Here is a 12793-nt window from a genome sequence, read left to right as displayed (position 1 = left end):
AGCGGTGTGACCAGCGCTGACGGAAAACGGTCGCTTTTCAACACTACTGGCGGCTTTACGATCTCCCGAGGTGTGTACACACTGGCCGGCACAGGCAACTTCTCTTGTTGGTCACACTGGTGTGCGTTTTTTGTCAATCATTTGCTGCTGAAAATAAATTAAAAACACAGGTAAAATGGCCGCGCGCGGCGATTTGATTGCACAGTTCATTGAGATCACCGGAACCGACGAGAACGTGGCCAGGTTCTACCTGTCCAGCTGCGACTGGGACATCGAGGTGAGCTTTCGCCCAACCGGCGACAACAATGATGCAGCAAAAGCACAAAGTTCTAAAGCATTCAATAATTGTGCGAACTATACGGCTTCAGCACGCGCTGGGCAACTACTGGAGCACCCAGGCGGACCTGCCGGTTCCGGTGCCGACGGTGGGCCACGCGGACAACCCCAAACCAAAGCCGACATCGAGCAGCGGAGCAAGTGCATCGGCATCCGCTGCTGGGGCCACCAAGAGTGCGGACTCAGCCGTCGCTACCTCGTCAGCTTCGGTGGACATCGCCCCGGCAGCGACCAAGGCCAAGCCAAAGTAAGCGATAAGAGTTGCAAGGTTCGCGATAAATAGTAATATATTTCCTCTCCAGATTCGCAACGCTTAGCGACATGTCGAAGGAGTCGTCTAGTGACGATGACCAGCAGGCCTTCTATGCCGGCGGCTCAGATCGCTCCGGTCAGCAAGTGCTGGGCCCGCCCAAGCGCAAGAACTTCCGGGAGCAGCTCACCGACATGATGCGTTCTGCGCAGGAGCAAAACATCGCAGAGGTGGGGCCATCAACCAGCAGCGGCAGTGCCAGCGGAGGATCTGGCGGTGCCGTCTGGGGCCAAGGCATGCGGCTGGGCATGACCGATAATGACCACACGGCTGTGGGCACCAAAAAACCGGCTGCGACCATCGAAAACAAGCCGGTGGTGGTGCTAAAGCTCTGGAGCCAGGGCTTCTCCATCGATGGCGGTGAGCTTCGTCACTATGACGATCCGCAGAATAAGGAATTCCTAGAGACTGTCATGCGCGGGTAAGTGGCACTCATTCCCATCGATATTATGCTAGCATAAGCGTATGTGCATTCCCTAAATAAGTTCTGTGAAGCTACAATAATCGAACGTACACTCTTCCAGGGAAATTCCGCAAGAGCTGCTGGAAATGGGGCGCATGGTCAATGTGGATGTGGAGGACCACCGCCACGAGGACTTCAAACGTCAGCCAGTTCCGCAGACTTTTAAGGGATCGGGCCAGAAGCTGGGCAGTCCCGTGGCCAATTTGGTCACGGAAGCGCCAACAGTTCCAGTGGCATTGTCGCCCGGTGAGGCTGCAAACCAGGAGGCTAGTGCCCGTGATGCCATTAACTTAAATTCCGAAGCACCGTCCACTACGCTGCAGATTCGCCTAGCGGACGGTTCGCGTCTAGCTGCGCAGTTTAATCTTTCGCACACCGTCTCCGACATTCGTCGTTTCATACAAACGTAAGTCACTGATTTCGGAGATCCAGCAAATTGATTAACTTAAGCGCAATTCGCTTTGCAGTGCACGCCCTCAGTACTCAACTAGTAATTTCATCCTGGTGTCCTCGTTCCCCACTCGCGAGCTGAGCGACGACAATTCCACCATCGAGAAGGCTGGCCTCAAGAACGCGGCACTCATGCAGCGCCTCAAGTAACTAACTATAAGTCAAGTACGCGTATATGTGCTCTCAGCGATGGGGGGCAAAAACCTATGAAATAAAACTGGATTTGGTGAAGTCGGGAAACCTATTCGGGCCGATCCGATGCCTATAATTATCTACGATATATACAATATACCAAAGTTGTGTGCTTACTTGTATTCTCTTTATGGCAGTCAAGCAATCTCTCAAAACTACATGTATTTAAATCTCAACCTTAACGTACGCTCCTGGATGAGTAGCTCCACCTCGTTGCGGAGCACATTGATGTGTTCCATAAAGTCCTCGCGAACTGCGTTGCGCCAGTCGTGCAGGCCATCGCTGCCCACATGGTCGCAGTCCACGTAGCGGTGCACGAATCCGGTTGATAACGATAGTTCCACATCGGATGTACTGGCCAAGAGCTGCGCCGGCGGCAGCTCCAGGCGATTCAGCAATGTTTTGAACTCAGATCTTCGCTCCGGGTCGTACTGAACGTTGTCGGGCAACAGTTTCTTCCGGTCATCGAAGCACACGGACATGGTTGCCAGTTCGAAGCGCGTGATCTCGGAGGAGAAGTGTCGCAGCTGCTGCTGGAGCGATCCCTTCACCTGGTCCCCAGAGAACTTTGAGTTGGGGAAGAACAGCTCGTTGGGGCGGAGTAGAAGGGTGAAGCCGGCGTGGTTCACATTCCGCAGCAAGCAGTCCGTGAGTAATAGTTGATGGATTCGCGAACGTGTGCCATTGGACTGCTGGAAGGGAAAGTTAAAAGGCAGGCCATACAGATGAATGTTGGTGCGCTCCAACAGGTGATGCACTTCCTCTGGCAGTTCGTCGTGGTTGTAGACCAGGAAATTCTCTATTCCCAATGCCTGGTGGAACAGGAAGAACTGCAGCAAAGCATTTTCATTACGTGCGAACTTGGAGGTCATGTTGAAGCCAACGAGATCAACGCAAACGGTGGCTGGTAGTCGGTGCGCTACAGCTACCACCTTGTCGTCGTCCTTCTTGCTCGCTGGTCTCAGGTTTCGCAGACGCAGCCTCACTGGACTCCTGGTGGTTGTTATGTCCGTGAAGGAGACACTGCCGGGCTGACCGAAATCTCGGCTCACCTGGCAGAAGAAGTGATAGCTGGTGAAGTTGGAAGACTTGTCATCCACCAGGCTCTCAATGGAGTCCCTCTGAAAACGAAACTTTCCCTGCACACTGCGTCCGCCCAGAAGGTCCAAGCTGCACCGGAAGTCGACTACTGCTCCCTTTTTTCCGACCACCAGAACGTGGGCTTCGCCGCCGGCCACCAGTTCGTTGCGCATCCAGAAGGCGGAGTAGGCATGAAAGGAGTCTCCGATCACCTGCCACACGGGCAGAGGGCGCCACAGCACCTGCGCCCCGTCCTCCTTGGTTCCGTTCTCCAGGCGGCGGAGGACAGCGGCATCGTTGCGTCCGAAGAAGTTGACGTACTTGAGCACGTACTTTAGGCGATTGTTCTCGGTCTTGTACATCAGCAGGATGCTGACGCTGAGGCAGGAGATGAGCAGCAGCACCAGTTGCTGGTATTTCCGCATCCTCGCCAGGTAATCTTAATGCAAGTAAAACCAAAACAATTAACAATACACTCCCTAAATTGATCCCGCCAGCAACAGCTGATTTCCAGGGCTGGCAGGTGCTCAAATTATATTCAGAACGCTTGGCGGTGGATTCAAAAGTCCACGTTGAGCCAAGCTGCTTCCAAATTCGTTATTCAAATTTTGTCGACCTGGATAAAGTAATCACCAAACCAAAAACATGTTAGCTTGGATTTTATAGTTCCAGTCGTAGGCCATTTATTGTTTTTAAATCAACTATCTGTATACTTTACGTTAGACATCTTAAATCAAATAGAAATTCGTTATATGTTATTTTTCAGTGTGCAATTTTTTCAGTTAATTTACAAATAAGCGTCAAAGTTATTGTGGAAGCTCGCATTTTTAAATGACCCCCCCAACAGAGCTGCCCACTTTTATGCATATAGCGGGCGTTGCCAGATGCCAGCAGCTCGGTTTTGTTGATTGTTGTGTTGAGTCAGGAGCAAAAAGAAAACACCGATAAAAGGAGAGAACTGCGAAATCCGGAAATCCCCGTCCTGAGGCGCAATTTGCCCCAGCAAGAACATGGCCAGCAGCAAGGAGTTATGCTCCATCCGGGAATGGGCACCGCTCACGGAGGTCATCGAGCGGATTCCGGCGCGCCTGCAGCGCGGTTTCTTTCCGGCGAATCTCAACCTGACCTGTGTGGACGCCACCGAGGAGTTCCTAGCCATGGGCAGCGACGCGGGCATCGTCTTCTGGTATAATCGCCACACGGGCGAGATGCAGAAGCTGAAGGCTGAGGTATGCTTCATGATGACTCATTCTCGTTCCCCGAACGTGCGTGTGATTCCCCCATTAACTCAACGTCGCTCTGCCCCTTCCCCTTCCAGGTGGCCACTCGGATTACGTGCGTGCGGGTTGTCAACTCCGTCGAGTACATGGTTGCGGCTGGGTGCGCCAACGGGCAGGTGAGCATCTTCCAGATACAGAAGGAGCTGCCACGGGACCTTGATTTGGTGGCTCCTTGCACCAAGAGTCGGCCCATTGAGCGGTATACTATCCGGGATCTGCACAAGTGCGTGGTCAGCTGCTGTGAGTGGTCCAAGAACGGGATGAAGCTCTATTCCGGCGATCGCCAGGGAGTGGTGGTGCTCACGGAGCTCGATTACCAGGCGGTAAGGGGTAATCTTGTATATTTAAATATTTAAATTAAGCAATCGCCTATTGTGACCGTTGAATGCAGCACCTCAGCAAATCGGTGGAGATCCTGAGCGAAGCATACGAGATCGTACAGCTTAGCGTTCGGCAGAGCTACCTACTGGTGGCCACCCTCTACCGTTGCATCGTATGCCAGATGGACGCTCAAACCTCGCAGTGGAACATCACCCAGGTGGGAAAGAAGGATCGCAAACAGCTCATCGACTGCGGGGCCATATTTCTGAAGAAACAGGAAGCAAACAAGCCGCAACTTGTCTGCGGACGTCCTGGCCTGCGCTTCTGGGTGGCAGACGCTGCGGGAAATGTGTCCAAAACAGTGATATTCCGAGATGCCGTTCTGCGCAGTCCCACCTGGGAAATACCTATTCTGAACCCCAAGCAGCGCAGTGAGCCGTCCGGTACCCACCACACGTCTGCGTCTACATCTTCGACTAGACATTCTGGACTGGCAGATGGCGATGTGGGCTACGTGGCCAGCAGCAACTTTCGGCAACTATATCTCTACGATGGCCACGACTCACTACTGGTAACACACGACGATGCAACTCTGTACGTACTTAACTTGGATCGACTCAAAGTAGAAGCCGTTGCGCGAGGATTGCGGAAGATCCTTGATTTCTGCGTCTGTGGCAAAGAGATCTTCGTGTTGGAGGGCAATCGCACATTGCTTCGTCTAGCTCCTTTACCGGAACCACCAAACAAGACGGCCAAGGTCATCTTCAATCCCCTGATGCCGCCTCCAGTTCCGGTTCTAGGCTCGCACCTATCGCAACTGGAGTCGCCGATAGAGCTTCAGGCGGAGCCGGTTCTTCAAAACGCAGAGGAGTGTTTCGAGTTGTCACCGGTGGAACAACTGAACCTTAATGTGCCCATCGAAATAGCTGTGGAGTCGCCACTGACTCAACAAAATCGTCGCTTGGAAATCTTCCGCCGCATCGGAGAAATGGACTTCGAGCAGTCCATCGTCCACACCACCCGCAAGACATCCGTAGGCAAACCGCCCGAGGCCAGTGGTGTGGGAATCGTTGAGATTGGCCATGAGACCCATGAGCTGCGGTTGCCGCTTACCAATGCCGCCACACTAATGGAGGCGAGCTACTGCCAAATGGAGAAGTAAGTAACTTATATATTTACACTTCATATTTGATATTAACATGGCTTCCCTCAGCAATGGTCTGGCCTCTCCACTGGACATGAAGGCAGCCTTCCTTCAGCATCTGCCCGATGCGCTAAGTCCCACCACCTTGCAGAAGACCGTTGCGGAGAAGGCCAAGACCCTGGCCGCCGAGCTGGATCTGCCCGAGGTGCATCTGGCGCCGTTGTCGCAGGAGGAGCTGCATGCTGTCCAGGCTCAGACCCCTCAAATAAGCGACCCTCTAATCAGGTGCTATCCCACGCACCTGGAAGAGGCCAGTATCCAAACGAGTTCGCGGGAAAATGCAACCAACCCAGCTGATGATTATCATGTAGGCGAGCCCGTGGACGGGATACGGTCATTTGGCGTCTCCAAGCGTAAAATGGCTCCGCTTAAGTTCGTCTTAAGCCAGCCAAAGCCGACTCTGAAGTTGGAAGAGAACAGGGATGATGAGGAGTACACCAGCTTCCTACCCGATTTTAGGCGGGCTGGCGATCCACTGGCGATCCACAAGGAAACGCCAGCCACCAGTGACTCAAACACCTCCAGCGAGTGGGAGTTTTTGGACAACTAGTTCAGTATTAGAATTAAGTGCATACTCATTCGATTCCATTTGCATTTTTGCACTTTATTCTCTTTCTATGTTTCTATGTTTGCAAAAGTGTTGTGTTTATCAGATTGTGATCACCGTGATTTAGTTACTCTTTTTAGTGGAATTTACATACATAAGTGTACATAATATTAGACGTATACTGACCCCACCAGTATCTACACAAATACATATATTTCAAATATTAGCCTTTATTTAATGTTATCGTACGCTTGTTTAAGATATTTAAATACTTTATGTATTTGCTACTCAAGTTCAAGGTCGCTTTGCAATCTCGAAATACATTTATTTGATATAAGTGCAAACATTTCGTCCAAAGGGTGCCCCCCAGCAGGAAATGGATACGGACTGATACCGAGTATTTGGTTGTTGCTTTTTTCTGGAACTATATGCCAGACTTGAGCCGCCGATAGAGTTGCATGTGAGGGAAACGAGACGCCCACGCCCACACCCACTGCAGCATGTGCCCGGTCTGCTGATTGCTCCAGCGGGGCAATTCGGTATGGAACCTTCTTGATCTGCAGTGCAAACGGAACGGCCCACTGCATTGATTGATCAACAAATAGTAATTCGAGCTCCCTTCGCACTCAATTGGCTGCAATAATGGAAAGTTTTGAGAAGTTTCGCTTACATCTGGCTTCCAGAAGATTCGACGAAGCCTTCGGCCTGCTCTCACGGGAAGACTTAGCTAAATGGTACCGGAGAATTGAATTCTACTCATGCATGTGTGCAGTTCCAATCCAACAGATGGTACTGAGATTTTTGAAATTGATTATAATTATGATGATGTAATGATGTAGGAATACTAATTAAAGATTATTCAAGCGAGGCTAAGGGATCTTTAAGGCCTGTCAGTATAGGATTGTATCTATGTATGGAAATAAAATATAAAAACAAAAGAGAACGCTTTAGTCGATCTCCTCGACTATCAGATACGAGTTATTGAGCTAGTGGGAATGCAAGGGAAAATTTGAGAATTTTTTGGCATACTGATAAAAATTGGCAAGTAAAATCGCACCGGTCAAAATATTTTTGAAAATTGTAGGCGTGGCCAGAATGCATGCTTACTCTTTACTTTCTAGCTTCTATAGTTCAGGTGATCCTGCGCTCATACGGACAGACATACGGGCATTACCAGATTGACTACGCTAACGATCCTGATCAAGAATATAAATATAAATATTCGCCAATATTTTTAAACATAGTTCACTTTTTCAAGCCCTTTTGTTACCAACGTTTTTAAAAATAACATCAACTGTTTAAAAAAAAACAAATATGCCTAGACTTTAGCTTTTATAATGGATTTGCAAATATTCTCTTCTTAAGAATTGAGTTTTGAGTTTTATTTCTCATTTCCGTTCATACCACTTTATTTGAACTAAAAGTACTCTTCATAATTTTTACGAAATCGATCAGATTTTTTTATAAAGCGTTACAAACCATTTGAGAATAAGAGCAAGTGGGAAATTCCACGATTGAACCATTTCCTCGAATTCAAACTCAATTGGGCACTCAATGAATTATGGAAATAGGTGTACTACGATCTCCGGCTGGAAAGAGGCGGACAGAAGGACTCCGCGATGCTCGCTAAGAAATCCCACGCTTGCCGGAAAATTTCCGATATCATCTGGTTCCTATAAGTGCGCCGCAGAGCGTTGTGGAGAGTATATGCACATATCGTACATGAGTCGCGGAATAAGAGAGTGCGCCTCTGCCCGCGGGAGACCATAAAAGCGGCCCGATTTCCACTCAGCCGAGTCATTCGCCGCGAACTTTTGCCTCGACCACATCGCAGTCTCTTTTGCAGAAGCCAGGAATTCCAGAAGCAAGCACATTGAAACGCGCTAATTGACAAGACGAGAGTGTGTTAGCAAAAACATCCCAGAATGAAGCCCACCAATAACTCAACCCTGGAGGTAATCTCGCCGAAAGTGCAGGTGGACGATGAGTTCATCACCACCGACTACGATTACCAGACATCCCATGTGAAGCGCACCGCCGATGGACAGCTCCAGGTAGGTCCAATCGTCAAGGGATTGCTTATCGAACCATGGGCACTAGTTGATCGGAAGCATCATCCACTTGAATGATATTGATATCGAATGTGGTGCGAACAGTCATTTTCCGGCTGACCTTCACATTGAACTTTTCCAACAGGCGGGATGGATAAGCTCTCCCGCTCAAATGCGCACTCGCCTGCACTCGGAGAAAAATATTTCTCACCTGGATGAAGAAATAGTGGTTTATTTTGTTTCGAGTCCAGCATAGGCCACCTATGACTAATTGCATTCTATTTTACAAAACAGAATCTTATAAATTTTAATATAAATCTGTAACAAGCAATGTTTAAATTATGAACTTAATGAAAAGGCCATTTAACCATGTTAAAGTTATTTGATTAATTTCGTACTATAAATTAAATTGTGAACATCCTTAACGTATCACATCCAAGCACAATTAGTTTAAAATCTTAACTAAGAGTTAGCTCGTTATAGCGTAATGAACTGAAACTTGCTACCCCAATATAAGCGTTAACTTAGCAACTAAATTGACCCAGTGAAACTTTCCATTATCCAGCAAAGGACCGAGCTGTGCCGAATTCTCGGAGTCCATAGGGACCACTCCCCGGAATCGCAAAAGACAAAAATAGCGATAAGAGAGAGGGCCGGCCTCCTATCCAATCGCACTCACACAGGCGGGGCGTTACAGTTACAATTTATTGATTGCTCAGCTGAACAGCTGACGACAAATACGGCCGATAGATATCTCGTCACTATTCCGGACCGAGCGCGAGTGGCGTGATTTTATGCGCAGGCGCCTTTTCGGCCGCTCGAATGGCACCTAAATAAATAGGAATGGGGCTGGTGCACCCGACTAGAAACCCAATAGCCCATTTTTCCAAGTGATTGTGGTCGCGGTACGTGCTCTGTTTACACCGCCTGCAAACAATACACTCCACCCATCAACCATCTCCCTTCGCCCACTTCCCTCCCACGGACACTTGCTGCGCCTCAAGGTCACTGTCAGGCGATGCCCGCGAAGAGAGCATCTAATGTAAAGAGAGAAAGAGCTCCTCTCTTAGCCGGCTGAAGAAATGTGATAATTTCGCAGGCCGGCAAATGGACATCTTGTTATCGGACTTTGGACCAACACGTTCCCAAATTATTATTTCATCAATATCATTTCTTATTCATCAGTTTATACTATATGACATGTTTGTGGTTCAAATCAAAGAGCGCGTTGACTCGGCAAAAACAGAAATCGAGCAAGAACTGCCCAAATCAACAACACCCAAATGCGGTTATACGATCGTGCGATACCTCTTACGTGTAAATAATGCATTTGTTATTTGTTTCATCCGATGATAACATAACATATGAAACTATTACAGACCATAGAGATTTCGCGAAATTTGTTGTATGAAAATTTATTGTACCTTTGTATGCTTATATAATACCATTTTCCTGGGTACTTTAATACTTCATATAGTTCACTTACACCTATATCATATTGTAACATAAGATAGGGTTTTAGTTTCATCGAATTAAATCGATGTGTTGCCAAGAGCACCCAATCGCAGATATCCCCGTTGGCAATATCAGGAAGGGGTGAATTTCAGGTTTGCTTCGCAGAAATCGCGCGATCATAATTTATGCGGCTACCTGACTTGGGTGGCTAATGTGAAATATCGATAAGGTGGCCGGACCTATAATAAGACCAAACGGGTTGTGCCATTGCTCCTGCTTATCGGCTCTAATCACCGATCGATCTTGCAGGTGCACCCCCAGACGACGTCGCTGAAGATACGGACGGGTCGCCATGTGCCCAAGCTGGGCGTGATGCTGGTGGGATGGGGTGGCAACAACGGATCCACGCTGACCGCCGCCCTGGAGGCCAATCGTCGCCAGCTGAAGTGGCGCAAGCGGACGGGCGTCCAGGAGGCCAACTGGTATGGTTCCATTACACAGGCGTCCACCGTCTTCATTGGATCCGATGAGGACGGCGGTGACGTGTACGTGCCCATGAAGGAGCTGCTGCCCATGGTGGAGCCCGACAACATTATCGTGGATGGCTGGGATATCAGTGGCCTGCATTTGGGCGACGCCATGCGCAGGGCCGAGGTCCTAGACGTGGCTCTGCAGGATCAGATCTACGATCAGTTGGCTCAGTTGCGCCCACGTCCATCCATCTACGACCCCGACTTCATCGCGGCCAATCAGTCGGATCGGGCTGACAACGTGATCCGTGGCACTCGTCTGGAGCAGTACGAGCAAATCCGGAAGGACATCCGCGACTTCCGCGAGCGCAGTGGCGTCGATTCGGTCATCGTCCTCTGGACTGCCAACACGGAGCGCTTCGCGGATGTCCAGCCTGGTCTGAACACCACCAGCCAGGAGCTCATCGCCTCCCTGGAGGCCAACCACTCGGAGGTGTCACCCTCCACGATCTTCGCAATGGCCAGCATCGCCGAGGGGGTGAGTTATTCTCCTCCATTCTATTGATAAGCAAGACTAATTACCTAATCCACCATGTATCCACTTCCACAGTGCACCTACATCAACGGCTCTCCGCAGAACACCTTTGTGCCCGGACTGATCCAGCTGGCCGAGGAGAAGAATGTTTTCATTGCCGGCGATGACTTCAAGTCCGGTCAGACCAAGATCAAGAGCGTGTTGGTAGATTTCCTGGTGGGAGCTGGTATCAAGCCGGTGTCCATTGCCAGTTACAACCATCTGGGCAACAACGATGGCAAGAACTTGTCCGCTCCTCAACAGTTCCGCTCCAAGGAGGTAAGAGTCCAGCCAGGATTTCCAGGATTCCTCCTCTTATTAATAATAACTCCTCCTCCGGCAGATTTCCAAGAGCAACGTGGTGGACGACATGGTTGCCTCCAACAGGCTGTTGTACGGACCCGATGAGCACCCCGACCACGTCGTGGTAATCAAGTACGTGCCCTATGTGGGCGACAGCAAGCGGGCCATGGATGAGTACACATCGGAGATCATGATGGGCGGCCACAACACCCTGGTGATCCACAACACCTGCGAGGACTCGCTGCTGGCCACACCGCTCATTCTGGACCTGGTTATCCTCGGCGAGCTGAGCACTCGCATCCAGCTGCGCAATGCGGAGAAGGAATCCGCCCCGTGGGTTCCCTTCAAGCCAGTGCTTTCCCTGCTGAGCTATCTGTGCAAGGCTCCACTGGTGCCCCAGGGCTCCCAGGTGGTCAACTCGCTCTTCCGCCAGCGCGCCGCCATAGAGAATATCCTGCGTGGCTGCATTGGTCTGCCGCCCATCTCACACATGACCCTGGAGCAGCGGGTAAGTAGGGTCAAGTCAAAAGCAATCATTCGGATCCTTAATATCCTCGATTTCTTCTTTCTATTCACAGTTCGACTTTTCTACCATTACAAATGAGCCGCCTCTAAAGAGGGTCAAGATCCTGGGCCAGCCCTGCTCCGTGGAATCGGTCACCAATGGAAAGAAGCTCCATGCCAATGGACACTCCAATGGGTCCGCCAAGCTGGCCACTAACGGCAATGGTCACTGATGGATGGCCGCATCCCTGATTTTCGATCGGAATATATAATTGGAATATATATGGTTTTAGTTGGATAAACTACGAAATAGACTTAAGCTACTATTACTAACTGAATCGTTTAAATATAAAAAGGCGTAATAGACTGTTGTCTGTATACCACAAAACAAATATTTATTTCTTATGAGCACGATCATATCATATCATATCTTAGAGATCATGGAGTTTACTGGATATGGAACACATCTTCAAATGTTTGGGAAACAACAATGGAAGGAAGTTCCTGCATTGAAATACTTAATTAATATCCACGTTTAGCCTAAAATTTAGTTCTCGAAGATTATTCAAAAGTTCTTAGTATGAGTAAATTTTAGTTTAAGATGGGTAAATAATAACGACGTTTGTTTGGTACAAATAGTTTAGTTATTATCATATTAGAAGCTTTTTGTTCTCATATTCCAATTTCATTTTTTTGAAGGCATGAAAATAACATGAAATAGAAAAAAAAATGCCACCTTTTAGGCGAAAAACGCTATCTGTTGTGGTCTTGCTGCTAAAAATGTCAACCTTTTTTTCTGACAGTTGAATCGGTTTGATCCCGATGATTGTTGCTAAATATTAAAGTATAAAATATTATATGAGTGTTAAATTATGTCCGGTAAGACACTTTATTTTAATAAAGGTAATCGATCGTTGAGGACATAACCACTATCAAGTAACTAGATTAGTTATTGTATTGGGACTTCAAAGTTGATATTAAAACTAATTTAAATTAATGATTTAATTCAGTTAGATGATACCGAATGATACACACACGCTTTCTGTAATATGATTAATCGATTGTCAGAAGGAATAATTAAACCCGCTAAAAAATATGCAATGAAAATATGTTCTTCAGATTGTATCTTTACAATTGTTCCATACATTATGATAAGATTCTTTTGAGAATGGTGTGAGCCCACAATAAAGATTTTATTTACCCATCTGTTGCGATATCGAACTTTGATAGATTCTTATCTTGGATATAAGGCG

At 48.4% G+C, this 12793-nt stretch overlaps 4 protein-coding genes across 6 annotated transcripts, besides 1 other annotated feature; 3 read left to right on the top strand and 1 right to left on the bottom strand.

Moving 5' to 3' along the window:
• Nucleotides 1–86: 86 nt before the first annotated feature.
• Nucleotides 87–1828, top strand: p47. The gene is made up of 5 exons (NM_136440.6): nt 87–277; nt 369–583; nt 639–1067; nt 1171–1515; nt 1577–1828. Exons 1-5 carry the CDS (start codon nt 176–178, stop codon nt 1707–1709), a joined length of 1224 nt encoding a protein of 407 aa, NP_610284.1. The 5' UTR covers nt 87–175; the 3' UTR covers nt 1710–1828.
• Nucleotides 1829–1858: 30 nt separating this feature from the next.
• On the bottom strand, nt 1859–3342 carry CG11127 (uncharacterized protein). Its single transcript, NM_136439.3, has one exon. It carries the CDS (start codon nt 3254–3256, stop codon nt 1907–1909), a length of 1350 nt encoding a protein of 449 aa, NP_610283.1. The 5' UTR covers nt 3257–3342; the 3' UTR covers nt 1859–1906.
• A 108-nt stretch (nt 3343–3450) lies between these two features.
• Nucleotides 3451–7161, top strand: CG11141 (uncharacterized protein). 3 transcript variants are annotated; one of them, NM_136438.4, is made up of 4 exons: nt 3451–4060; nt 4150–4434; nt 4503–5590; nt 5646–6415. In NM_136438.4, exons 1-4 carry the CDS (start codon nt 3842–3844, stop codon nt 6184–6186), a joined length of 2133 nt encoding a protein of 710 aa, NP_610282.1. In that variant the 5' UTR covers nt 3451–3841; the 3' UTR covers nt 6187–6415. The 3 variants fall into 3 exon arrangements, with proteins under 3 accessions (NP_610282.1, NP_001286159.1, NP_724559.1); NM_001299230.1 differs by having other exon boundaries at nt 3707–4060; nt 5646–7161; NM_165525.3 differs by having other exon boundaries at nt 3707–4060.
• Nucleotides 7115–7400: a mobile genetic element.
• A 571-nt stretch (nt 7401–7971) lies between these two features.
• On the top strand, nt 7972–11924 carry Inos (myo-inositol-1-phosphate synthase). The gene is made up of 5 exons (NM_058057.6): nt 7972–8237; nt 9999–10697; nt 10770–11012; nt 11077–11544; nt 11615–11924. Exons 1-5 carry the CDS (start codon nt 8109–8111, stop codon nt 11771–11773), a joined length of 1698 nt encoding a protein of 565 aa, NP_477405.1. The 5' UTR covers nt 7972–8108; the 3' UTR covers nt 11774–11924.
• Nucleotides 11925–12793: the final 869 nt, after the last annotated feature.

The sequence above is a fragment of the Drosophila melanogaster genome, chromosome 2R (genome assembly GCF_000001215.4).
Source record: "Drosophila melanogaster chromosome 2R".
NCBI lineage: Eukaryota > Metazoa > Arthropoda > Insecta > Diptera > Drosophilidae > Drosophila > Drosophila melanogaster.
Note: the sequence above shows the minus strand (reverse complement) of the source record. Positions and strands in the feature narration are given on the sequence as shown.